The 26,972-nt window shown below is 49.0% G+C and overlaps 1 protein-coding gene across 1 annotated transcript; it reads left to right on the top strand.

Annotated features, from left to right (window-relative positions):
• The first annotated feature begins 287 nt into the window (after positions 1 to 287).
• On the top strand, positions 288 to 24,784 carry LOC142431736 (lysosomal protective protein-like). The gene is made up of 11 exons (XM_075536710.1): positions 288 to 457; positions 5,230 to 5,341; positions 6,395 to 6,529; positions 11,515 to 11,673; positions 13,321 to 13,412; positions 13,629 to 13,713; positions 17,553 to 17,702; positions 17,869 to 17,999; positions 18,691 to 18,853; positions 23,930 to 24,019; positions 24,698 to 24,784. The coding sequence occupies exons 1-11, from the start codon at positions 288 to 290 to the stop codon at positions 24,782 to 24,784; spliced, it is 1,374 nt and encodes a 457-aa protein (XP_075392825.1).
• Positions 24,785 to 26,972: the final 2,188 nt, after the last annotated feature.

The following is a 26,972-nucleotide window of genomic DNA, read 5'->3' as shown; positions in this document are numbered from 1 at the left end:
CAAATGTATAGAGACCCAAGATTACAGGGGTTATCTGGGACAGGAGGAGGGGGGAAGGAGGGTCTACTGCTGAGGGGGCACTGGGGTTCTGTTAAGTGTAAAGCAAAAGATTGGAAATCTTGATGGCATTCACCATGAGTGTTTAACCTCCTGGCGGCCTGCCCTAAGCTGCCCCAGAATGGCCAGTTATTGTTGGTCATCACCAGGGCAAATAGCCGCAGGCTTATAAAGGTCTGCGGAGCCCCGCTGGGAGCATTGCAGTGCCTCATTCCAGCATGTCTGCGGCCATGGGTCTGCCCAAGATCCTGTTCACTCTCTCCTGCCTGTGCCTTGGCCTGGGTTCCGGCCAGTACGCCCCGGATCGCATCACCTCTTTACCTGGCCTCTCTACGGAGCCCAACTTCCTGCAATGGTCAGGCTACCTCCAGGCTGGCGAGGGCAAATACTTCCACTACTGGTGAGCAGCTAAGGGTGGGGGGCTCACTGATTCCCCAAAGCCCACAGCACCTTCCACTTGGCCAGAGAGGTGGGAGCTTGGTCACTTGGTCCCAAGTAGGTTACTTGGGGATCCAGGTCACCATCGAAGGTGGGTCTCCCGCCTACTGACCTGCTGCTAGGTAGCCTTAGGGGGGCCCAAACAAGAACTTCAAAGCCAGTGAAGCTAAGTCATGGCCATAGGTTCTTAAATTCCAGCTCATGGAGAGTGAGACAAATAAGAAGAGTGTGTGTCAGTAGACCCATTGCTGTTGAGTAGATTCTAACTCATAGTAACTCACAGATTCTGACTCATGACATCTATGACTCACAGCCTTCAGCCAGATATATCATTCTGATCTAGAGCTTCTAAGAGATCTCTAGGAGCCCTGGTGGTGTAGTGGGTTATGTGATGGGCTGGTAGCCATCAGGTCTGCAGTTTGAAACCACTAGCTGCTCCAAAGGAGAAAAAATGAGGCTTTCTATACCCACACTGAATTACAGAGACAGTTCTGGAAACTCAGGGACAGTTCTGCTCTGTCCCGTAGGGTCACTATGAGTTGAATCTATTCAAATCTGGGAACCTATTCTATTCAGTGAGTTTGATTTGGAAGACGTCTTTCTCCCAAGGAGTGGCTGGTGGGTTTGACCCATTGACTTTGCAATTAGCAGCCCAACACCTAACCCATAACAGCACCAAAGCTGTTTATGTTTGAGCTAAAAGAAGTCCTGGTGGCACCTGGTGAAAGCACTTGGCTGCTCACTGAGAGGTCACTGGTTCAAGCCCAGGAGCCGCTCTGTGAGAGAGAGGGTGGTGGTCCACTTCCTCAACGGCTCACTGCCTTGGAAACTCTATCCTCAAGGGTCACTATGAGCTGGAACCAACTTGACAGCAGTGGTTTGGGTTTTTGGTGTTAGAGGGTAAGTAGCCATTCTTTCTCGGAAAAGACGGCCTTTTGTGATATGCTGCCGGGTTTTTAATCTTTGATTAACTTCTTTTACAGAAGATAATTGAGCCTGTTTCATGACAAGAGTAGAAAGGAGTCTATTTGAAAAGTAAAATGCTTGCGCTTGTAAAATAAATATTGCAACTCTCTGTATAGAACCCGCAACCCAACTTTCCTTCTCTGTGTGTGTGTGTGTGTGTGTGTGTGTGTGTGTGTGAAAGTTCAAAATGTATTTATCCATGAAATCCGGAAATTTGTGAACCTGCTCTAATTGAACACCATTTTACCATGGAGAGGGCTCCAGGGCTTAGTACAAGAAGGTGACTTACTGGGCCACAAGCAGGGGCCACAGGCAGAAGTGGCAGGCTGGAGCCAGACCCGCAGCTTCCCAGGCCAAGGCTTGGTCTCCTGTGCCAACCTGTGGTTTCCTGTGAAGCCTCTGTCTCCGCACGTTTCCCTGGAGCTCATTCGAGGCAGCCAGGCAGGTCAGAGAGACACCTAGGATTCCCCTCTGTCCGTTTCCCCACAAGAACCAAGACTGGACAGGGACCAGACTTCAGAAAAGGCAGAGTCGGAGCTAATGTGTTTCTATTCACCCCTACTAATCGCAAGGTTGGCAGTTCAAAGCCCCCCAGTGTGTACATGCCAAAAGAACCTCGCATGACTCTTGTAGTTTGCCGACCTCCGCACTAGTAGGTAGACAAGTAATAACTTAAGAAAAGGGGATGAGAAATCAAGGAGTGTGTGTGTGTGTGTGTATGTGTGTGTGTTAGGGCTAGCAATTAAGAGGTTTGATAAGTGGCTTAAAACCGATTATATTAAATGTAAACTCTCAATTTACAATAAAAAGTTAGGGGGGGAAAGCCCCCCAAGTAGCACCTCAGAACACAGGCCTAGAGATCAGCTTCTAGAAGGTCACAGACTAGTGGTTCTCAACCTTCCTAATGCAATGACCCTTTCATACAGTTTCTCATGTTGTAGTGAGCCCCCCCACAACCATCCATGATTTTCATTGCTACTTCATCACTATCATTTTGCTGCTCTTATGAATCGGGCGACCCCTGTAAAAGGATCATTCCAACCCCTCAAAGGGGTCGTGATCCACAGGTTGAGAACCACTGGCCTAGACACTGTGGGGCCCTCTAGTGGCCAAGACGTATGCTTGGCGTTTTGAAACCAGGAAACAGGCGCAGGGTGAGGCCAGAGATGATGTCGCTCAAAACCACTCACTGCCATCAAGTCGTTTCTGACCCAGCGTCACCCGACAGGACAGGGTGGAAGTACCCTTGTGGGTTTCTGAGACTGTAACTCTTTAGAGGAGTAGAAAGCCTCGTCTTTCTCCTGAGGAGCTGCTGGTGGTTTTGAACTGCTGGATTTGTAGTTAGCTTAGCAGCCCTGTGGGAAACCATGATGGCACCAGGAGGGCCGTCTCTAGCTGATAACAATCCTGGGGCTGTGGAGAACATGGGGCAACGGAAGGAAGGAGCAATGTACCCCAAGCTGTCATCATTTTACTCTCAGGATTGCCGGGCTGGCGATTGTGCTGTTTCTGGTCAATGAGATGACTCTAAGGGGGGAACAGTGGGGTTTTTGCTTTGTTTTAAGTTTTCTGGCATGCAGCCTCAGGGTTGGACTGTGGATAATGTATCCAGATAGCAGTTCCCAGATTTGCCTGCCATTCCAAACGCAGAAATGGAAATCCCCAAGGGCACTTGGTAAGCACACAGAATCCCAGGTCCCTCCTAGATCAGCATATCCTAGGTAGGCCCTGGAATCTGTGGCCTTTAAGAGAAAATTCCAGCTCCTTCTTGTTCTGTGGAAAGTTTGGAACACCGAATGGTGGCATTCTTAGCCACGTCCAAGTGAGACATCTTCTGACCTGTAGCTTAGAAGATAAAGGACCTGTAGCTTAGAAGATAAAGGGAGGTGTCCATCAGCTGCAGCTGAAATCTGAGCCTGGGACCAGCAGTCCCTCTGTGTAAGCCTCTCTACCCTGTCCTATAGGGTCGCTCTGAGTCAACATCAACTGAATGGCAGTGAGTTATAGTCAAGCCCTCCATTCCCACACAGAGGCTGATGGATGACCTTACCTTTCTATTGTGGGTGAAATTGTGTGGGTCCCCCTCACCCCCAAAATGTTCAACTCTGACCCTTGGTACTTGTGAATATGACCTTGTATGGAAATAGGATCTCCTGAAGGTCTTATCAGTTAGCATTAGGTCCTACAAGTATAGATGGCATTGAAAAGCCGCCTGAGTGGTGTCCTGTGGAAGGAGAAGAGACTCACAGTCAAGGCAGTCTGTGCCAATGAGGCAGAGCTTGGAGTGATCGGCACACATGGGTTAATATTGGGGTTATGGACTTGATTTGGACTGGGCTGGGATGTTCTCGTAATATACATTTACTCTTTGATATAAAGCTTTCTCGTAAACATATGTCTTCCTGAATTTGTTTCTCTAGTCAACCGGGACTAACACAAGTTACAATCTCAGAAGCCCACAAGGACAGTTCTACTCTGTCTCGGGGGGTCATTCTGCGTTGGAATCAACTAGATGACAGTGAGCAAGTCCTTTCTTTCCTACTTCCTTATCCCAAGCTTGTCCATTGAAGTCCTTTTTTATGTGTTTATGTTTGAAAAGAAGAGGAATTGGTTAAAAACTGAACCCCATCACATCTGGCTTCCTGAGAAACTACAACGCCTGGCAGCACGGAGCCTGGTCCCTGCAGCTCCACTCACGATTGTTTCTGGCCTGGACCCCTGGGTTCATCTGGGTTTTCCACCTCCCCGGGGAGTCAGCAGTTGGAAACCACCAGCTGCTCCTTGGGTGAGAGATGAGGATTCTATTCCCGTGAAGTTTTAAAGTCTCAGAAACCCCAAGGGCAGTTCTACTCTGTGCTATAGAATTGTTATGAATGTGAACTGGCTGGACAGCAGTGAGTTGGGTTTTATTTTGTTCTTGGTGCGCTGAATGAAGGATCCCCTGCAGCACAGTGGTTAGGTTCTCCCATGCCAACCAAAAGATTGGCAGTTCAAACCCACCAGCTGCTCCATGGGAGGAGAAAAAACGTGGCAGGCTGCTTCCTCAAAGATCACAGCCTTGGGAATGCTCTGAGTGGTTCTAGTCTGTCCAGTAGGTTCGCTATGAGTCAGAATAGACTGGAGAGCAGTGGGTCTGGCTTGTGGGGACCACTCCTCCTCACTCCTTGCCCACCCTCATCAGCAGGAGGTAAGGAAAGACCCGCTGTTCCTTCAAACACCTACTCACAGTGCAAACTCAGTCTCTCTCCTTGTCAAGGCCTGTTTCCCTTGCTCTACAGGGTAAGTATGTGGGGTTGGAACAGATGAGTGCTGAAGTCTTTTTGATGCAGACCCTGTGGCTCCAGCTGGGGCTTGCCACTAATGGCCCTGTCCACACCGCCTTTCCCACACTCACCCTTCCCCATATGGCTGATGGGCTGATGCCAGGCCAAGAACCAGCTACAGAGACCAGGGCAGCTGGAGTCCTCAGTGAAGGGCCAAGAAAACAAGCTTCCCTTGCCAACCCTGGGCCTCGTGGGGACGGTGGGGAGCAGGAGGCCTGGTCCTAAGCAGTAGCAGGTTGTTAACCACGGGACCACTACATCATTTCTGGAGCAAGAGCAAAATCTCAATGCAGAGCCGCTCCTACAAAAGTCACTAAGAATTGCAAGACGGTGACCGCAGAACCTCGTGCTGAGAATGAGGGGCTTCAACCCCCTTTGAAGAAGGTTCCTCCAGCCCCCACGCCCTGGGCACGTGCCAAAGGACAGCTTTCTCTTGCTTCTGCAGGTTTGTGGAATCCCAGGGGAACCCCGCATCTGACCCTCTGGTGCTCTGGCTGAATGGCGGCCCTGGCTGCAGCTCCATGGAGGGACTTCTGGCAGAGAACGGGCCCTACCGGGTGAGACGGGGGCTTCCTGGGAATAGTATGAAGATGGGGCAGGAAGGGGAGGGCCATCTGACCTAATTTTTCCTTGATGATCCCAGCCAGAGCTGAGAGGGGAGCCCATGAGGGTTCTGCCTGGTGGCCTGATGCCCAGATGTAAGGGCTGGGAGACAAGGCAGAATCAGGCCTTTGGAGCCGAGAACTGAGAGGGGATTCGAAGAGCAAGCAGTTCGGTGTGGCTGAAAAGCTTAGGCTTGGGTTGAACCTGGGTTGGAACGTCACATTGGGCTTGTTCCTCCTCCTCTGTCGGTCTTTTCCTGCCGGGTAAATAAAACCCCGTGGGAAGGAAACCATCCTGAACATAGCTAAAAGGTAGCATCAGCTCACATGCTGCGATTAGTGGGGTGTTCTGCAAAACCCATCTCCAGCACCTCCTGCACGGGGCCTCAGTCTCCTCCTCTGTGAAATGGTCACTGGTGTTGGGAGGATGCACATCATGTAGGGGAGGGAGGCTGGCACAGTGTGTGAACTGATCGGTCAGTCACTGGGCCCTGGCCACTTACTGGGGATGTGACCTTGAGCCAGGAGACCTGCCGAAGCCTCCCTTGTCTCCTAACAACAATGGTAGAAGCTATCACAATCCTTACTGTCAGGAGCAAGGTCATTCCCACAGAGTGCTTAGCACAGTACCTGATAGAGACTACTAGACTAGATACTTCTCTTGCTCCTCGCAGTGCCCCTGTCCCGAGGGCCTAGGGAAAACCAGCACCTCTAAGGAGCAGTTTGGGGTGAGGTGCAGGAAGAAAATACTGGGCAAAGTTTGGCTTTCCTTGGGAATGACCTGAGCTACTCTGGAGGGGAAGTGTTTTCTCTAGAGAAGGCTTGGGGAGACCTGCCTGGCCTCCTTCGTCGAATGGCAGTGGGTGCTCCAGGGCCATGTACTCCCTGACTCAGGCTCCCACTGCTTCTGTCCCTCCCTGGCTACCTTCTCATGGTGAGGCACCGGTCCCATGGTTGCCCTTGGACCCTGCAGCCCGGCAGATGCTTGTCCATCTCCCCTCTCCACAGATGAACGCAGATGGATCTCTCTACAGGAACCCATACAGCTGGAACAAGGTGGCCAATGTCCTGTACCTGGAGTCCCCTGCAGGTGTGGGCTACTCCTACTCCCTCAGTCAGAACTACCAGACCGACGACCAGCAGGTGAGAGGCCAAGCTGTTCCAGGAGGAGACAAGGAAGAGGGCGGAGGTGGGGAGGGAAGGAAGAAAAGCAGGAAAGCAAAATGGGGGTGGGGGGAGAAGATGGGAAAGGGGGCCAGAGGGAGGGAGGGAGAGAGGAAGGAAAGAAGGAAGTGAGAGAAGGGGACAGGGAGAAATGACTACAAGGGGCAAGGAAATGCCTCATGGCTCCCTAGACCAGAAGCTGAGACTGGTGGCCTGTGGCTGCATCCCCACAGCCCCTGGATGACTTTGCTTTGACCGGCATAGTGTCTGCAGAGGGGGAAACCTGAATTCTGGGGACCACCATTTGAAAGGTTTGACTCAACATTCAGACCTGTGGCCTCTGTTTGTATGAAAACTTCAAACCAGAGGGATTTGGTGTGTGTGTGAACAGAGCAATGTGAAAGGGGAGCCTGAACCCCATTTAAAGCCTTGACATGGTTGAATGCCAAAAGCTGCCGTTTCTAATAGCTGCCTCTGACCTTGACAGTGGCCTAACCCTGTACACTAGAGAAGACACTCGTTTTTGGTTTGTTTTTTTGTGATGTCCAGTAGGGGCAGGGTATCACAATGTGTTTCCAGGAGGTCTTCCCGCTATAGTTGAACGGAGAGATGTAGGACGTGGCAGCTTTTGCCAGCGTTATTGATAAATCTTTATATGCGCCTCTAGAAACATACATGATGGTGGAAGCAATTTTACTAACAAGTTCCCTGAAAGCCCTGTCCTGCCACCATCCAATGGCCATCCAATAATAAACAGAAGAGCACCCACATTTTACCAATCATATAACCCGGTTAGGTATGATCCAGCCATTCCCAATCGCCTGCCTTTGTCTTCTCTGATTCGTTTTTAGCCAGCTATGATTCTGTAAATCTCACATGCAAATAATAAAGTTCGGGTGAAGATCGTTCCACAATGGTTGCAGCGGTACATTGACAGGAGCTGCTGGAAACTCAGAGCCAGCTTGAGAAGAGGAGAGCAGATGGGGAATGTCGCTCTTCTGATGGAGGTTGGCACAAAGCAGGGGATGCCCGAAATGCTTGCTTGCATTTTGTTGACTCTTCGATTGTGTGGCCCCTAACGCACTGTGAAGAACATTGAGAAGAATGGGAATTCCGGAACGCTTCGTTGTGCTCCTGTGGAAACTGTACATGGAAGACAGGGCAGTCATTGGGACAGAAAAAAGAAATGCTGAGTGGTTTAAAATCAGAAAGGAACGTGTCAGGGTGATATCTTCCTATCATACTCATTCCACCGACAGGCTGAGTTGATCGCCTGAAAAGTGCATTCTCTGAAGACGAACACAGCATCCGAATCGGAGATCTGCAGATGACACAGTCTTGCTTGCTGAAAATGAGGAGCTGAACTACTCACTGATGAAGAGCAAAGACTGCAGCCTTCTGAACGTACAGAAAACCCAAATCCTCACTACCGGACCAACAGACAGTATCACAGTACATGGAGAAAAGATTGAAGTTGTCCGAGATTTGGTCTTGCTTGGTTCCGTAATCAATGCTCTTGGAAGCAGCAGTCAAGACATCGAATGACTCGCTGCACTGGGCCAATCTGGTGCACAAGACCTCTTTAAAGGGTTGAAGAGCGAGGACGTCACTTCGAGGACCGAGACGCGCCTGACCCACGCCCTGGTGTTTCCAATCGCCTCTCCTGCATGTGAGAGTTGGGCATTGCATAAGGAAGACCGAAGAAGAATCAGTGCATTTGAATTGTTCTGCTGCTGCCTGGCGGAGAATATTGAAAGTCGCATGAGCTGCCTGAAGGAACACAAGTCTGTTTTGGAAGAATGGGAGCCAGAATGTTCTTTGCAAGAAAGGATGGTGAGACTTGTTCCACAGACTGTGAACATGTGATCAGGAGAGACCAGGCCCTGGAGCAGGGCATCGTGCTTGGTAGAGTGGAGGGGCGGCAAAAACGAGGCAAGCTGCCAAGGAGGAATTCAGTCCATGGCCCCTACCAACAACAACAGCATGGTTTGGTAACTTTCAATCCCTCTTCTGACTATGCAAAAAAAAAAAAGAAGTATTTTTTCTCATTGTCCATTGGAGCGACCATTTTCACTCCGTGACTTTGGACACTGTCCGGCTCTGAATTGTCTCTGTCCCTCACTGCACCTCTACAGATGTGGCGGTAAGCAGACTCTGATGATGCTTGCTGACATTTTGAAAGTCAACCCCGGGCCTGCGTTCACTCTGGCAATGCCCTAGGGGCGCCACGGAGCAGTCAGACTGGGGTGGTTTGTGAATGCCACAATGCTCTCTCATTCACCGGCGGTCACTCCTTGTCCATGGCCTTACCCACATCTGCTTCATCAATGCTCCCAGCTGGGCTTACAGCCTCTTATATTTTAGACCCAAACAGCCCTCAACCCGACCCTGGGGACTGACAAAGATCTGTCACGCTGTGGATGCCAGCTTGTTCCTAGGACAGTGATATCTCAAATGCTAGCCAGGTTACCCATGGGGAGAGGTTTCCGTGGGGCTTCCAGGGACAACTAGGAAGGAGGGCCTGGTGATCTACTTCCGAAAAGATTAGCCAATGACAATCTCAGGAAGAGGAGCATCATGTCTGATACAGGGCCAGAGGGGAGCCCCTTAGGTTGAAAGGCATTAAATACATGACTGGGAAAGAGCTCCCTTCTCAAAGCCAAGTTGATCTGAAAGACGCAGAAGGAGTAAAGATCTTGGGCCTTCATTTGCTCATGTGACACAATTCCAAACCAGAAGACAGAGCCGAAAACGTCCATGAATCATCAGAATGTGGAATATACAAAGTATGACTGTGGCAACATTGGAAAACTGGAATGGGGAGCCTAACATCAATATCCTAAGCGTTGTGTCAAGTCCTCTTGAGTGGGCTCCAAATCACAGTGGCCCTGTGACAGGACATGCCAGGTCCCGTGCCATCTTCACAATGGTTGTGCTTGAGTCTGTTGTTGCAGCCAACATTACACACCACTTCACCAGCATACTGTCCTCCTCCAGGGACTGGTCTCCAAAGTATGGGCGGCAAAGTCGCATTATCCTCTAAAACAGACTTTGTTGTTCTCCTGGAAGTTCATGGCACTTTCAATAGTCTTCACCAGCGTGATAATTCAGATGCGTTCACAAGCGGATGAGTTGATTGAAAATACCATGCCTTGAGTCAGGTTTGCCTCCGTCCTCAGGTGTCATCCTCACCGTTCAACACTTCAAAGAGGCCTTGTGCGGCAGCACTGCCCACTGCAACATGTCTTGATTTCCTGCCTGCCCCTTTCATGGGTGTTGGTTCTGGATCCAAGTAAAGGAAACCCTTGAAAAAGCCCATCTTTTCTCCACTCATCACGATGTTACTTATCGGTCCAGTTGAGGGGGGTTTTGTTTGCTCTTATGCTAAGGTGTCATCCATCCGGAAGGCTGTCTTCTCTCCTGGCTTTCAGCAGCCAAGGTTGTATCATCTGCATGTGGTGGGCTGTTAAGGAGCCTTCCCCTGATGCTGATCCTGCGTGCTGCATAGTCCAGCTTCTCGGATGATATGCTCACCGGACTGATCGAATCGCGGTGGTGACAGGACACAGCCGTGACACATGCCTTGCCTGGTGTTGTGTTTCCTGTTGCGTTCGATTGATTGCCCTTGGTCCGTGGAAAGGTTCTACATGAGCACAACTAAGTGTTCTGGAATTCCTCTTCGTCGTCACAATGTTAGACACAGTTTGTTTCAATTCCCACAGTCGAGCCCCTTCACAAGTAAACATCTCTCTGCTTTCAGCCAAGATCTAGTGGGTAGCAACAATGCTATCCCTCATTCCACCTCCTCTTCTGAATCTTAGCTTGAATTTCTGGCAGCAACCTGCTAGTGTATGGCTGCATCTAATTTTGAGTTATCAGCAAATTTTCCTAGCATGTGATATTTTTAATGAATTTTTTCCTATCACGCGATATTAATGATGATGTTGGATAGCATCTTCCTTCTCTTTGGGTCACGTTTCCTTGAAATGGGCACAAATATAGATCTCTTCCAGCCAGTTGGTCAGGTAGCTAGCATAGAAATTTCTTGGTATAGGTGAGTGATTCCAATTGCATTAGTCTTTTTGTTTCTTTTGAAAACTTTTTATGGTGAATTAGGTGACGAGATTTACAGAGAACCTATCATCTCGTACAACAATTCATGTACATTTGGTTCAATTCATCCATACTATTGAGGGGATCCTCAATGGATTATCACTTATTCCTCCTTCTCCCTGTTTCCATTCCTAACCCTCGGAACTTTGTCCTGGGGTAAGTGCCACCCTTTGATCTTAAAGAGTTGACTAGCCTACCACAATGGTGAGGTGACTCCCATTCCAGATCTGCGGGGTGAGTACAGGCAATAGCCTTGCAGGTTACATTAACCTGGGGGGGGGGGGGTTGTTCTTGTTTTAACATTTCTACTTGTATTCCGTCAATTCCTGGAGCCTTGTTTTTCTGCTAATACCTTCAGTGAAGCTTAAACTTCTTCCCTTTTTAATACCATCGGTTCTTGGCCATCTGCTACCTCTTGAAGTGATAGGATACTGGTCAGTTCTTTGGGGTACAGTGACTCTGTGTATCCCTTCTCTCTTCTTTGGGTGCTACCTGCATTGTTCGATACTTTTCCCAGAGAGTTCTTCAATATTGCAGCTCGGGGCTTGAGTTTTCCCTTTAGTTCTTCCCATTTAAACAAGTAGAGGCGCAGAAGCTGGGGTTAGGGAGCCCTGTAAGGCTCATACATGGAGGAGCTTTTGAGCTTCACTAGAAAACTCGAAGGGTGTGCCACTGTGGCCAAAGAACCTCCTTGAGACTTTGTGGGAGAATAGGCCAGAGCAGGAAGAGCTGAGTTGGGGGATTTTAGCTCAAAAAATGATCACTCTGGGCCCTGGGCTGGGTGGGCAAGGTGGCCTACAAGTCTCTCCCATCTTGACCAGCTTCTCTGGCCTCATGTCCTCTCCTGGCAGGTGGCTGCTGACAACTACCAGGCCCTACTGAGCTTCTTTGAAAAGTTCCGCGCTTTTGCCAGCCACGACTTCTACGTCTTTGGAGAAAGCTACGGGGGAGTGTATGTCCCTTCCCTGAGTGCACAGATAGTCAGGGGGCCGGCTCCCATCAACTTCAAGGTAAGTCTTGGGCCCCTGCTGGCCAAGGAGAGCCAGAAAACAGCAGTCAAGGACATCTTTATCTGCCCTGCTCCCCCCCCACCCCCACATATACACACTTCCTTTATTCTAGTGTATTCTAGGCACTGTGCTGACACTGGGGGTATGGGAGTTACCAAGACAGACACGCTCCCTGCCTCTATGGAGCTGAAGTTCCGGGCGGGTGGAAATTGGCACACTTAGCAGACACGCACATAAGCAAGCCCCTACAGGAGCCTTGGTGGTGTCGTGGTTACTCACTGGGCTGCTCACCGCAAAGCCAGCGGCTGGAAACCCCCAACCTCCCTTCTGGAGGAAGACTGGGGTTTCTACTCCCCAAAGAGTCACAATCTCAGTCTTAGAAAACCACCAGACCGTTCTAGAAACCTCATCTTATAGAGCCATTGCGAGTCAGCCTTGACTCGATGGCGGTGAGTTTCGTTTTGGGTTTTGTTAGGAGAAGGCTAAGGACGGGGCAGGAGGTGACTGGGATAAGGCGGGTTTGGGGAGCCTTCCTGAGAAGGAGTCAGCTGAGCTGAATGTTGAGAAGGAGCTGCGGAAGAGTTGGGAGAAGAGGGGCCCAGACAGGATGAAGGCAGACTAGTTCTGGGGTTGGATGCGGAGCAGAAGGAAGGACGCCACTGTGGCCAAGACTGCATGAACAAGGGTGTCCCAGCAGGGGCCAGAGCATGGAGGCCCAGGGAGCAGCTGGAGGGACCTGGGCCTTTATAAGAAGGTGCAGGAAGCCTTTGAAGAGGTCTTAGCAGTAGAGTGGCTGGTAGAGGGTGAGGGTTACAAGGTGTGATTTATGAAAGAGGGGGGTCCCGGGATGGCACAATTGGTTTGTGCTCTCCTACCAACCTAAAAGTTGGCAGTTCAGACCCACTCGGGAACACTGCGGAAGAAAGGCCTGGCAAATTGCTTCCACAAAAACCATTGCCCAAACTCGTCATAAGAAGGAGAGGGAAAAGGAAAATGTTCTAAAATCGACTGCGGTGATCATGGCACGACCCCTTTTTAAAATATGTTTAAACGATTGCATTGTCAATGAAACTGTTAAAAATATGTGTCAGTTACATGTCACTTAAACTGTTAACAAAAACACAACAACACAAGAGCAGTTCTACTGTCCACAGCTCTCTGGCGACAGGCGTGGTTTTGGGTTTGGATCCATTGCTGTGGGCTGGGCAGAGGTGGCAGTGGAGGGGAGATGGAGATAAATAGGGAGGTGGGCGTGCCTTTGGAGAATAGAGCTTAAGTCCTGTCCTTGGCCTTTGCCTCCCTTGCCCTGGTCAGCCTATTGTGTCTCCATCCGTCAGGGAGGCTCATCTGAAAGGGTTCGGCAGCTCTGGGATTCTGAAGACGTTATGTGCTCCTCCTGCAGGGGGGCGGTAGAGTCCCCTGAGTCCGAATCCTGGCCCTGTCAAACTGGCTGTGTGGCCTTACGCAAGGCCCTCCATGGCTCCAGCCGCAGTTCCTCACCTGTCAACCAGGAGCGTGAACAGCAGAACATGCCTGGGGAGTCGATGGGTCAAAGAACAGAAAGGGCTCAGCGCAGGCTGAGCGCCATCACGGCCCCTTCCAGGAGGGGGCTTCCCACCATCTCCTAGTCTTCCCTTCTGGTTTCAGGGCTTTGGAGTAGGAAACGGCATGAGCAACTACCAGGTGAATGACAATACTCTGCTAGAATTCGGCTATTACCACGGCCTCATTGGCGACGAGTAAGCCCCTATCTTCTGCACCCTGTGGCACACCTTCCTCGGAGGCAGGTGGCTCTCTGCCATCTGTAGGCCAGAGGCCGGGGAGGCACCCAGGCAGGCCAACTTAGAGGGAAATATGGGGGGCGGCGGGGATGGGGTGACTGCTTTCAGGAACTGTGGTGGGCCAGGGAAACGGGACTCCTGCCCTGGTTGCCTGACTCTGAGCTCTGCCCACAGCCTCTGGGCCACCCTCCAAACCTACTGCTGCTCCAAAGACACCTGCAACTTCTTCAACAACACGGAAGACAACTGCTTCAACGCGGTGAGTCACCCCCGAGGCGACTTCTCTTTTCTCCAACGGTGAAGTGGCAGGGAAAGCCAGCCCCTAGTGGGGCATACCAAACTAGCCCAAACCAGCCCACCTCACTGCCTGGACAGGGGAGAACCACGCCTGTGGGTTTTTTCTGAGGCTATATATTTTTACAGAAGCAGGAAGTCTCAATTTTTCCTCAAGGAGTGGCGGGTGGATTCAAACTGCTTACCTTGTAGTTAGCAACCCAATGTTGTATAACGCACTATGCTGCCAGCGTTCCTGTGCTGCACACACACCCCCTCTCAACTCATAAGGCGTGGCTTCCCCTCTGTAAGCCACACACCAAGGTTGGTAGGCAGGCAGCTTGGGAGGGCCCAGGTTATTGTTTTTAAAAATGGTTAGAGTCCTGTGAGTGACAAAGGAGCCCGTAGTGGGGACACGTTGGTCTGTGATCCAGAGGTGGAAAATTTGAAACCACCAGCTGCTCCTCAGGAGAAGTATGGCCACGGTCTCAGAACCCCACAGGGGCATCAACTCCTTAGACCTAGCTTTCCTGCCAATCCGGAGCCCTGGTGGGGTTGTGGTGACACGCTGGGTTGATAACCACAAAGACAGCAGTTCAAAACCACCAGCTGCTCCTCAGGAAAGAGACGAGACTCTCAGAAACCCACAGGAGCAGCTCTACCCTGTTCTGTGGGGGTGCTATGCATCAGAATCAACTCAATGGCAGTGAGTTTGGGTTCTGATCAATCAGGCCACCTTCCTCAAGCTAGGAGATTGATTCAGACAGCACTTCCACACTCCTCGAGTCATGAGAGACTGGCTGTGTCTCAAGAGTAAATTGTATGAGCCGATCAAAATTTAGCTTATTCAGCTTCCTCATTTTGTCCATAGAAGCCAAGCACTGCTGGGACTTGGCAGAGTACCTTTCCACATGGGGTCTGGTGCTTTTCACAGGTGGCTTAGTATCTCCGGCCCAAATAAATCTCATCTAATATATTGATTTTATTAGTCACACAGTTTCTTTTCATAATCTTCATCTCAAGTTCAAACACTATGGAAGTTTCATGTGTTCCAAACTTAAATTTGTTATTATCCCAAGAAAACATTATTATCCAGATCCCTCTTGTAGACAGGAAACCAAGCAAGCCCCAGACTTTCTAGCCAGTGAGAGAAGAGACTGTAGAGCAACAGTTGTAACCTGTGGGTCATGATCCCGATGAGGGTCGAACGACCCTTTCACAGTGGTCATCCAATTGATAATAGTAGCAAAATGACAGTGATGAAGTAGCAATGAAAATAGCTTTATGGTTGGGGGGGTCACCACCACATGAGGAACTGTGTTAAAGGGTCGCGGCATTGGGAAAGTTGAGAGCCACTGCTGTAGAGGAAAAGAAATCAGGTCTTTCCTGCCCAAGATTAGTAGAGTTTGTCCTCCAGACAATGTGGCCTCTCACCACGCCCTGCGACCTTGCCCCTTATCCTGCCCTCCTCCAGAAGAAACCCTGCTTCAGGCCTTGACAAACACCCAGGAGACAAACCCTGAGCCTCAGCCTAGATAGCACTCACCAGGGAGCCCAGGAATGACCACTGAAGATAGTGGTGACAGCAGTCACACCATTCAGTCCCCATCCGCTCCCCCCCTACCTCCACCCCCCTACCCCCCCACCCCACCCCCGCCCCCAGGAGGGTGTGTGTCTCTGAATGCAAATACATTCTTTTAAAGGAATTCTGGCTTGACTCTGACTTCATCACAAAAGTGATTTGGTGCCAAAGTAAGACAGCCCCTGAAATCTTAAAACAAATCAATAGCTTTTTTATGGTTGGGGGTCACCATAACATGAGGAACTGTATTAAAGAGTCGCGGCATGCAGAAGGTTGAGAACTACTGCTCTAAGCAAACAAACAACCCCACTGCCATCATGTCCATTCTGACTCCTAGCCACTCTCTAAGGGGGTAGAACTTCTCCATGGGGTCTCCATGACCAAAGAATGTCTGCCTTTCACTGTGCTCTTTTAAGAACTACCTACCTGGGATCAGAGGAGCCCTAGTGGCATAGTGGTTACACATTGGGCTACTAGGTACAAGGTCAACAGTTCAAAACCACCAGCCGCTCCTCGGAAGAAAGATGGGATTTCTATTCCTATAAAGAGTTATAGTCTCAGAAACTCACAGGGACAATTTGACTCTATCCTGTCCAGTCACTATGCGTTCCCATGGATTCCATGGAAGTGGGGAGAGAATACGACCACAAAGAGCCAAGAGCGGTGGCAGGTCAGATTGGAAGTGCAGGGGGCAGTGAATGTGTGTTATGAGGGAATTGCAACTCAGAAAAAGAGAACGATTGCAGAAGATGAAAATTGTAATCAACACCACCAAACTGTACATCCAGGAACAGTAGATGCTGTTGGTGAATTCTCAACAACAACAAAGTTGCTTTTTCCCATGTAAAAAATTTTTTTTAACTTTTTATTGTGAGTTGGGTGAAGGCTTATGGAGCAGATTGTAGTTTTAAATTCAACAATTCTTACCCATTCTGATTCAACTCATCCATTGCAATCCTGTAAGGTACCATAGCAGTCCCTCAATGTACCATCACCAATCTTATTTCCTGTTTCAATTCCTCCTCCATTCCTAGCCCTCTGAGCTTTACCCCTGGGTAAAGGCTGTCCCTTAGTCTTCAATGGCTTATTATCCTAAAGCAGAGTGAGTTCAGTTTCAGACCTAAAGGGTAGGTGCCATGGTCAGGATGGTCCACCAGGCTCCATCTGACCAAAAAGCATGGTCTTTCATAATTTTAAGTTTTGTTTCACATTTGCCTCCCACTCTAGCCAGGACCTTCTAAAGTGATCCTTTTCAGAGCAGTTGGTGGTGGCAGTTGGGCACCATCTAGTTCTTCTGGTCTCGGGGTTGGGGAGACTGAAGTTTACATGGTCCATTAAATTCATAGTTTCTGACAACAACAAAAGTCATTTGGTACAAACTTCAGCCTTCCCTTGCTTTCTGTTTGAAGAGAGAACAGCAGAAGGTGTCAGAGGGGTTGGATGCCCAGAGCACCGTGATGAGTCAAACTGTGTTCCCAGAGCTGGTGGTGCTGGGCCTCCAGGTCCTGGTTAGCCATTGCCTGAAGTCGAAAACTAACCATATGCCTTGGCTTTCCTTTTTATCTTTGATAAAGGCTTATTGTCTGTAGGGAGTTATCTCAGGTCACTATAAGAAAGATCTGAGGGTATACTTCTAAAAAGTCAGCCACCGAAAACTCTATGGAATACAATTCTACTCTAATACACGGATAGTCAACTAACAACTTGTCCTGTCTACTCCATGTTCTAATTCAGATTTTTGCTAAGAAGTCTGCTGCCACAGACCCTTTTGATGTTCTTGCTGTGCGTGCCCACTGGAATACTCTCTTTTTTTCCCACATGGAATGCTCTTAAGAACAGGAATGGGTCAGATGGGAGGACCAAAGTCTTTGGCCCAATCTAAAAAGGCTAAATTAAAACAAACCATGAGCCTATTGTTCAGCAAAACAGAAGGGAGCCCCCTGGCTTGGTGGAACTGGTTGGTGCTTGATAGCCCTCTCCCAGTAGAAAAAGTTTATGGCAAGGTGAGGCCAGAGGACAGGAGCTCAGGTTCCACAAGTTTTGTGTCAGGTTGCTTGTGTATCAAGGTGATTGGACCCTATGGTTAAAAATATAGCCAACTCAATGAATGTACAGATGTGCCTTACACAATTGATATATGTACAGATTGTGATAAGAGGTGTGTGTGTATATATATATATATATCCAACTGTTTGTGTTTCACCCTAAACTTGGCAAGAACTTGGACTGATTTTTCTCCGCAGGTCTTGAAAGCCTATGATATGATTCAGGGTGTTGGCCTTAACATCTACAACCTCTACTCACCGTGCTGGGGGGCACATGGCTATCAGGGGCGCTATGCTGCTGACATGAGCAACCTCTTCAGAAAATACCAGTTCAATGTGGCCGCCCCCGTAAGTGGTTGGGATGTGAGATGGGGAGGGGTCGGCCTTTGCCCAGAAATGACTGCTACACTTGCTGGAACAGACTCAACATCAAGGGTTTGGTTTGGTGTTTGGGGCATGGAATAACAAAATGGGGATACCACATGTCTGAGACTTTGAACCCTGTCCCCTCCAGCCTCCAGGTAGTCCCGTCCCCGGCGTGCCTGCGTGCATCAATGCTACTGCCATGTACATGTGGCTGAACCGGAATGACGTGAGGCAGGCCCTCCACATCCCTGACTCCCTCCCTGTCTGGGAACTGTGCAGGTGAGCCCAGGGAGCCATGAGAGAGGCAAGAAGATGGGGCTGTGGTCCCAAAGGACTGAGGGGCCAACCTGGGGTGGAGGTAGGACAGAGACAGCAGACCCGGCTCAGGGGCTGCCAGAGGGATTGTGTTCACTGTTGTAATTCCAGCACCTGCAATAGGGCCTGGAATATCGTCAAAGCCATTGCCCCGGAGGCCATTCCAGCTCCCAGCAACCCCCTAGGCCAGCGGTTCTCAACCTCCCCCATGCCGAGACCCTGTCATTTTGCTACTGTTGTGAATCAGGTAACCCTGTGAAAGGGTCGGTTGACCCCCCCCAAAGGGGTCGAGACCCACAGGTTGAGAACCGCTGCTCTAGGACATGGTTCTAGGATAGTGTTCTGTAATTTTTACCAAACTTTACAGATGGGGAGGTTGTCCCATCTCCCATGGGACGTGGGAATTACCAACCTTTTGGTTAGCCCCTGGGAGTTCAACTACCATGTGGCCTTGAAACATAGTAGCTACTTAAGAAAGATCTGTTGAAAAAGCCATTGCTGAAGGGGAGGTACAAGTTGTAGTTGGAAAGGCAGGGTGTGGCAGAGGGTGATTTGGGGGTTGTGGGTAGGCTTGTGCCTAGAAGCAAATGCTTGTTTGTTATACCCTACTCTCTGGGCATGGCCGCCTGGACGTCTCCTCTGCTTCTCTCTGCAGCCCCCAGGTTAGCTCCCAGTACCAGAGGCAGTACTTGGACATGGCTCCTTTTTACCAAGAGCTGCTGCAGCATGACCTTCGCGCCCTTGTCTACAATGGGGACACTGACATGGCTTGCAACTTCCTGGGTGGGGAGAGGTTTGTGGAGGCCCTAAAACAACCGGTGAGAAGATGGCACCCTGAGGGGAGGACGGGTCTGGAGGCTTGGGAATGAAAGGGGTGGAGCTAGAAGTCTTCCCAAGGTGGCAGGAAAGAGTCTGTACTGGCTGCATTCCTGCCTCAGGGAAGAATTCTCAAGAACAAGAGGAATGGAGAGATAATCAGAGCCCAAGGATTTCTTCCTTTCCTTGGGTCCAAGAATCCCTGAGTGATGCAAATAATGAACACGCCAATCAGTGGTTGGAGGTTCAAGTCCATTCAGAGGGCCCAGGGAAAGGCCTGGCAATCTGCTTCCCAAACATAGAGACCAGATGGCAACTGAGAGCAGTCTGTAAACCCAGGAGGTGGAGACCGAGTCTCTCTTGTCTGTGAGCTACAGTCCGGCTTCCCTGAATTCCCCCAATTCCCTGAATTTTGGACAGGAGAACTTCTATCCAAAAGAACTTCACTGGCATTTAAACGTGTGTCAGTCTCTGCATCTAAAATTAAGACTCCCCTCTTCTCCGGCTACAGTCCTCCTGCTCTCTCCCCTCCAGTCCGGCCACTGCCTCCTCAATCCACAGAAACCTCTCCAAGGTCTCCAGTGGTCCAGGGGCCACACGCTGCAAGGACCAGGTCAATCCCCTCTCTGCTTGATCACCCAGCAACACAAGGAACCCCCAAGCTGCCTGACTCACAGGGCCTTGGACCTTGGCTGGGGCTGCTCCTCCCTATCCTTAGCTATGACCTTGAAGATCAACATTCCTTAGCCCTGGGACCTCTGCTTCCTCTAACAGCTGCTCAACTTTCAACAAACAACTCCAGTCCCTGAATCACTGAGCCCTAGCCCTCAGGGCCTACTGGGCTTCTTCACGTGTGTGACTCAAAACCAAAGCAGGCTGCCCTGGATGGTTCCTATAGGACAGGGAAGAACTGCCCCATAAGTTGTTAGACTGTAAGTTTTTTTGCTGTTCAATGCTTTAGTTATTTTCCACACCATTTTATTAGGAGCTAATCTAGGACAAGTTACCATTCCATAGTTCAAATACATCACGCAGTGGTGGACAAATGCTGTCCAAATCAGAGTCAAAATATTTTTTCCTTCTCATTTATTTTTCCATGACCAAGAAAAGTTTATTCCGGCAATGCAAGAGAAAGAGTAGTTTAATAATTGGCCATCAAACAATGCCATCTATCATATTAACAGAATAAGGAGATCAACTACATAATTTCCATTGACACATTTTTGTTGTTTAATCATTTTATTAGGGGATCGTACAACTCATCACAATCTATACAGCCATCCATTGTGTCAAGCACATTTGTTGCCATGATCATTTTCAAAATTTTCTTTCTACTTGAGCACTTGGTATCAGCTTCTCCTTTTTCCCCTCTCCCCACCCTGTCTCCCTCATGAACCCTTGATAATTTAGAAATTATTTTTTCCACATCTTGCACTAACAGATGTCTCCCTTCACCCACTTTTCTATTGTGTATCCCCCTGGGAAGGGGTTATAGGTAGATCATAGTGATTGGTTCCTTCTTTCTTCCCCCACCTTCCTCTTCCCCTCCTGGTATGACTACTCTTAATATTGGTTTGTTTTTTAATACAAAACTCATTCATGATAAAAAGCATTCAGACCCATGGTAATACTTCAACCTAATTAAGGATGTCTATGAAAAGCCATTTCCCCCCCAAAAAACATTTTATTGAGAGCTAATTAATACATAAGTTATATCATTCCATAGTTCAGTCACATCAAGCAGTGTTATACAATTGCTACCACAGTTTCAAAACATTCTCTTCTTTCTTGAACTCCTTGACTGTAACTCTTTAAAATCTATATATTAATTAATATATATTTATAATATTAGTAGTAATTTGTATATAATTCTATGGCTCAATCACATTGACTACAATGTAAAATTGTTACCAAAATCAGTTTCCAAACATTCTTTTTCTACATGGACTCCTTGATAGCATCTCTCTTTCAACTCCCCTTCTAACTTAACCTCCCTTCCCCCAAAACTCTTATTCTACTTGCTGTCTCTGTGGGTTCATCAACCCTGGGTTTCATATATCGAAAAATGGAAAAACATATAGCACAACTTCAAGAGGGTGACCTCCAGTGACATGTCACCACTGAGATACATCCTAATATGGACAAGCAAAAGCCTCCTCTTTCTCCCACAGAGTGGCTGATGGTTTCAAACTGATATGTGTAATCCCTACATCCCCAGGCTCCCCATAGGTGACTCATAGGCACCTGAAGTCACCAAACTGCTCCCAAGTATGCTCCTGCAGTCTCCCTCCCTCCCTGCAGGCCACCCCCACCCTTCACTTTTCCCTCATCTTCCAGAATCCATCCTTTGCCAAAGCCTGACAAGTGTCCCACCTGACCCCACCCTACTCCAGTTCTGGAAGGTCCACTTCCTTCCATCCCCCCACCCACCAGAACTTTCCTTAGAACACAGTCAGGGTGGCTTTGTTGTTGTGAGTTGCTATTGAGCCAGTTCAGATTCACAGCAACTCTATTTACAACTGAGTGAAACACTGTCCTAAGTCATCCTCACCACTGCTAGGTCTGAGTCCATGGTTGTGGCCTCTGCGTGGATCCTTCTGGATGAGCGTCTTTATCTTTACTGTTGATCTCTACCAAGCATCATGTCCTGCCCCAGGGTTGATCCTTCTTGATAACATGTCCAAAGAACACAAGACAAAATCTCACCCTGCTACCTTCTAAAGAGTGTTCTAGCTGTACTTCTTCAAGGAGTTCTTCTGACAGTTTATAGCACTTTCAGTGTTTTTCTCCAAACTCTATAAAACCAAACTCACCCAAGTCAATTCCAACTCACAGCGCCCGTAGCACAGAGTACAATTGCTCCTGTGGATTTCCAAGACCATAAATTTTTACCAGTTGAAAGCCTCATTTTCTCTTGCAGAGCAGCTGATGGTTTCAAACTGCTGACCTTGTGGTTAGCAGCCTAATGCATGTGTGCCCACTAAGCCTTTTCATGGTTCCCCATTCTCTCTCCGATCTTCCTGATTCACTGTCTAGCCTTCACAGTCATATAAGGCAATTGAAAGTACCAAGGCTTGGGTCAGGTTCATCTGAGTCCTCAAAGTGACAGTGGTTTTCTGTGGTTTTAAGACAATGCAAATGTAGGTTTCACCCTTCAAAGGCTTCCCTGCCACACCCTAGCCCCTGCCACTGACCAGCCTTTGGTCCTTAATTCTTCAAATAAGCAGAGACCCAAAGATACCTTCTCTCAGCTGGTGTCTTGGCTACAATGCCCTGCCTGCTCTTCTTACTTTTCACTCAGTTAACCCTCCAACCCCTTCACATCCTCTGCTTGGACTGAGCTGAAGGCTTCCCCAAGTCCTCGGGTTATCATCCATAGCTGATTTCCAACCTGTGATCAGCCCCTACCTGCACAGGCACCTGACGTCTGAATATTTCTACTTCCTTTTGGGAACAAGGAGTTCCTCCAACCCAACCAACCCTGCTGCTATGGCATCAATTCTGACTCTCAGTGACTCGATAGGACAGAGTAGAATTGGCCCCTGTGGATTTCTGAGACTGGAACTCAGAGTAGAAAGCCTCATCGTTCTCCCTTGGGGAGGCTGGTGGTTCCAAACAGTGCTTCGCAGCCTCACCGTAACCCACTATGCCACCAGGGCTCCTGAAAGTACTCCTGGTGGTACAAACTGTAGCCCACTTAGCCGTTCACTTAAAGGCTGAGGTTTGAGGCATCTCAGAAAAGAGTCCTGAGGATCTACTTTGATTTGGAGCCTCAGGTGCCTGTGATTTACCCAAGTGGAGATGACCAGCGGCCTTCCAGGAGACTGAAGTTCGGGATGCTCAGAGACTGGGCTCACTGACAGACAGCATTGCGCTGCTGTGCGGAGTGCCTGACTGTTCAGAGCTAGGTTGCAGCCCCTAGTGGGCATTTCATCAGTGATTATCAGTTGAAGAAATGAGGGTCTGCTCTGGTGGTGGAAGCAGAAGCTGTAGGGTTTGTCTGGGCTCTTACATCACTAATGCTCCAGCTTTTCTTTCTTTCTTTCTTTAAAATAATTTTATTGGGGACTCATACAACTCTTTTTTTTACTCATACAACTCTTATCACCATCCATCCATCCATCATCCATCCATTGTGTTAAGCACCTTTGTACATATGTTGCCATCATCATTCTCAAAACATTTGCTTTCTACTTGAGCCCTTGGTATCAGCTCCTCATTTCTTCCTCCCTCCCTGCTCCCCTCTCCCCCTCCCGCATGAACCCTTGATAATTTAAAAATGATTATTTTGTGCTCCAGCTTTTCTTGTTCCATGTTCTCTTGTCCCCTGAGCCAATAGCTGTGCAGATGCTCAAGGAAGGGGCAGGGGGCCCAGAGGCTGCTTTAAAGGGGAACTATTTGATAGTGGCATAGTGGTAAAGTGTGGGGCTGCAATCATCAGCCGCTCCGAGAAAGGCAGAGGGAGAGAGAGGCTTTTTCCACTCCTGTCAAGAGGTGCAGTCTCATAGGACAAGTTCTAAGCCTGTTCTACGGGTCACTCTGAGTCACCATCTACCAGATGGCCGTGAGTTTGGTTATTCTACCCTGTCCTTTACGATCGCTATGAGCCGGTATTGATTCAATGGCAGTGAGCTTGGTTTTTGGTTTGGATGGGGAACACCAACTGCAAGGTCAGTGGTTCAAAGTCACCAGCTGCTGTGAGGTTGAAAGATGAGGATTTCTACTCCCATAAATTGACTGGATGTCCGTGAGTTTGAGGAAACCCCGTCCTGTACGGTCAACATTGAGTCAGAGCCTATGAGTCAATGATGAGTGTGTTTGGTGCCAGCCACTCTGAGGGAGCGAGGTGAGGGTGCCACGTGGGTTGGGATTGACTAGGAGTGGACAGATGGCAGCGTGCTTGCGTTTGCATGGGGAGCACCGCCTGGGGGAGATCCATAGGGCTTTCTCCTCCCTCAAAGGTCCCCAGCCTGGAGAACCCACAGGATCCGTTCTAGGGAGGCCGTGAGTCAGGACGGACTGGTTTCTGAGTGAGTAGAGAACCCAGATACCGAGGGTCCTTGTCTTTGGTCTCCTAGATGGTGAGCCCCTACCAGCCTTGGTATTGGAACAACCAGGTGGCCGGCTTCTTTAAAGAATACAGGAAGATCACATTCCTCACCGTCAAGGTAGGGCTCCAGTTCCACCCACCGCGCACCCAGGACCTGTCCTGGGAAGATGAATCAGGATTCAGGTCGGGCTGGGTCCTTCCGCCTGGGAGTAGGAGTGCTGTACTCGTAGATCAGGACCAAGGAGGGCCCCACCTGAAAGAACTCTGGTTTAAGACTGCAGGTTGATTCCGGGCCTGGAAGAAGCAGCTGCAGGCCCCGGCACTAAGGAGAAGCAATGCGATTAAAGGCCATGGTTTAATGCCTGCGGCCAGAGCTGGCTCTCCCCGGACTTCCTGTCCCATTCAAACACCATCATTTCTGTAAAGGCACAAGCCACACCTGCACAATCTTCTCAGTTCTTCCCAGGCTACTCTGCTCCAGGCTCTAGATTGGAAAAAAAGAAAAAAACTTTCCTTGCTGCTTATTTTCGGATAAACAAAGAAAAAATAGATTGCCTCTGAAGTGTTAACTCTACAGCCATGCTTAACATGCATCCATCACCTGGAGGATGGCTTGCTGCCTCTTCTCCCAGTGTCTGTCCCTCACCCCCAGGCTTTGATTCTGTAGGCTTTTGGTAATTTGAAGAAGGTGCATGTCTCACGAGCCTCCAGATGTGCTGATGCTTCACCCCTCTTGGAGACATGTACCCCCATCCAAGGAGCCAACACTCACCATTTGGGCCTTTCTCCTGCACAGGGCTCAGGACACATGGTGCCCCAGTACCGGCCTGCCCAGGCTCTGAAGATGTTTGAGAGCTTCTTGAAGAATACGTCTCTCCTCTGATCATCCTCCGTTGCCGGTAGGGATTCCCCAAAGCTGGGCTCTCCTATCCCCCTCTCCACCCCAATATGCTCCTTCTTGGGTGCCTGCCCTTCCACAAATGCCTCTCCCCTTCCCTGGATGTTCTACACTGCTGTGACCGACCTAGGGGAATCTGGGAGGAAGGGGGCGGGGTGGGGACTGATAAGAGGTCTGTGTGGGAAGGATGGCTCATAAGCAGGTTCCTGGAAGTCTCCAGGAGCTGCAGCCTTCCTTCCAGGATTCTGGCCCCAAATTGTTCTGCAACTTTGATGGAGTCCTTGAGCTCTATCTAGTGTTTGCTATTTTCCTATGTGCATAGTGAGAGGACAACATTCCAAGACTCCTTTTTTGTCTCCTAAATTGGATTGGGGGGTGGGAGGAGTCCTTGGGTGGTACACCCAGCCACATGGTTGGCTGCTAGCTGAAAGGTTGAAGGTTGGAGTCCAAGGGCTTGGTAATCTACTTCTGAATAATCAGCCATTGAGAACACTATGGGGCTCGCACCATGGGGCTGCATTGACTTGGAATGGGCTCAAGGGCAACTGGGTAGAGTGATGGGAGGGATCAAGACCTTGACTGTGCTCTACAAAGAATAGACCTTAGCATTTCTAGTGGCTTTGCTCACATCCAGGGAGCTTTGGTAGGACTTCTCACTTCTTTCTTTTTTTTAAAACAGATTTGCCTAGGTGTCTGTCTATTGCCTATATCCAGAGAGCAGGATTGGTTCATCTATAGGTGTGACAGCCTAAAAAGAAGAGTTTGCCCTGAGAGATAGTTCTCTGAGTCATTCATTTATCCACCTGATATGTACGAAGCACCTACTAAGCATCAGACTGGGGTTCAGTATTAAACACTGAATTGTGAGCAAAATGTGTCCGTGCATTTTATTTGGACTTGGAGTTTGCCGTGTCCTTTCTCAAACCACAATTTACTCTCTAAGTCCCCTCGAGTGCCCTACAGAGACAAAAAAATGAAACTAAGAACCAGAATGGAAGAGAACTGCCTTTTTTCCCTTCTAGTTTTATTGGCACACTGTCCACATATCATATTATTCAATACTTCAGTCATATCGAGAAGAATTATATAAGCATTACCTCAATTTCAGAACATTTTCTACCAATCCCCTCCCCACATGGTTAAATACTTTTTTAACTGAATTGTGTAATCATAGTCAGTTCTAGCGGTCTCATCTCACCCCCCTCCAACATGTATAGTTTGCTCTCCCAACCCCCTCACCCTCTTTATCTTCCACCTCCCACCTTTTCCTCCCCTATAAACCCTTGCCCCAGTTATTCGGTGGGAACTGCCTTGTGTTTTTCTGGGCTGGGTCTCCAGGGTTTTATACCTTATACAGGGTGCAGTCACCAGTTTTCCTCTCAAAAATTTGAAAAAACTCACTGCCATTGAGTTGCTTCCAACTCCTATTAAGCCTGGAGCACAGTATAGAATTGCCCCTTTACAATAGTCGAAAGCCTCATCTTTCTCCTGTGGAGGGGCTGGTGGTTTTGAACTGCTGACTTTGCGGTTAGCAGTCCAGTGTGTCTGCCACCCACCAGGGTGCCTATCACTTTCCGATACCTCTGTCTTTCATGGAAAAGATTGGCTTCTTCTGGGTTCTGACAGGTTTCCACTTTATACAGGGTCCCATGCTTGCTTGTTTTGTTGCCCAGGCACACATCCGTGTCTTCTGGTTTAGGGTCCAAAAAAGACCCACGCTCAAGTATAACTTTAAAAGAACATTTATTAAATTTTTTTTCAAGTATTTTATTTTACTTTTAAAATCATTTCATTGGAGACATTTATTAAATCTTAAAGGGGACAAAGACAGCACAGGCACAGACATGTGGTATGAGTTTGGGGGGGCTAGCCACCCACCACAAATCATGGGTTCAATAAACACAATTGTACAGTTGAGATGTATATATATTATATTAAAGTCATCGAGAGCATGAGCGATGGAAGAGACATTACAGTAATGCAGTCAGACACATTTCATAGTAGCATGCTCACTTGAGCCCTGCTTGGTGGTCCACAAGGGGAGAGGGGGAAGGGAAACAGGGGAGGAGAGGGAGAGAACAGCGAGAGAGCTCTCTCTTGCTAACCCAGACTTATATACCTTTGGGGGGTCGTGTGAGCCCAGTAATTACAGGTAAAGATATACCTCACAGGA

Source organism: Tenrec ecaudatus, chromosome 18, assembly GCF_050624435.1.
Source record: "Tenrec ecaudatus isolate mTenEca1 chromosome 18, mTenEca1.hap1, whole genome shotgun sequence".
Lineage (NCBI taxonomy): Eukaryota > Metazoa > Chordata > Mammalia > Afrosoricida > Tenrecidae > Tenrec > Tenrec ecaudatus.
Note: the sequence above shows the minus strand (reverse complement) of the source record. Positions and strands in the feature narration are given on the sequence as shown.

Excerpts from the sequence above, each read along its gene's own strand:
- LOC142431736 (XM_075536710.1), top strand. The coding sequence starts at position 288 with ATGGGTCTGCCCAAGATCCTGTTCACTCTCTCCTGCCTGTGCCTTGGC. Across the intron at positions 11,674-13,320 it reads CGGCTCCCATCAACTTCAAG|GGCTTTGGAGTAGGAAACGG; the intron begins GTAAGTCTTGGG and ends TTCTGGTTTCAG. Across the intron at positions 13,413-13,628 it reads CACGGCCTCATTGGCGACGA|CCTCTGGGCCACCCTCCAAA; the intron begins GTAAGCCCCTAT and ends CTCTGCCCACAG.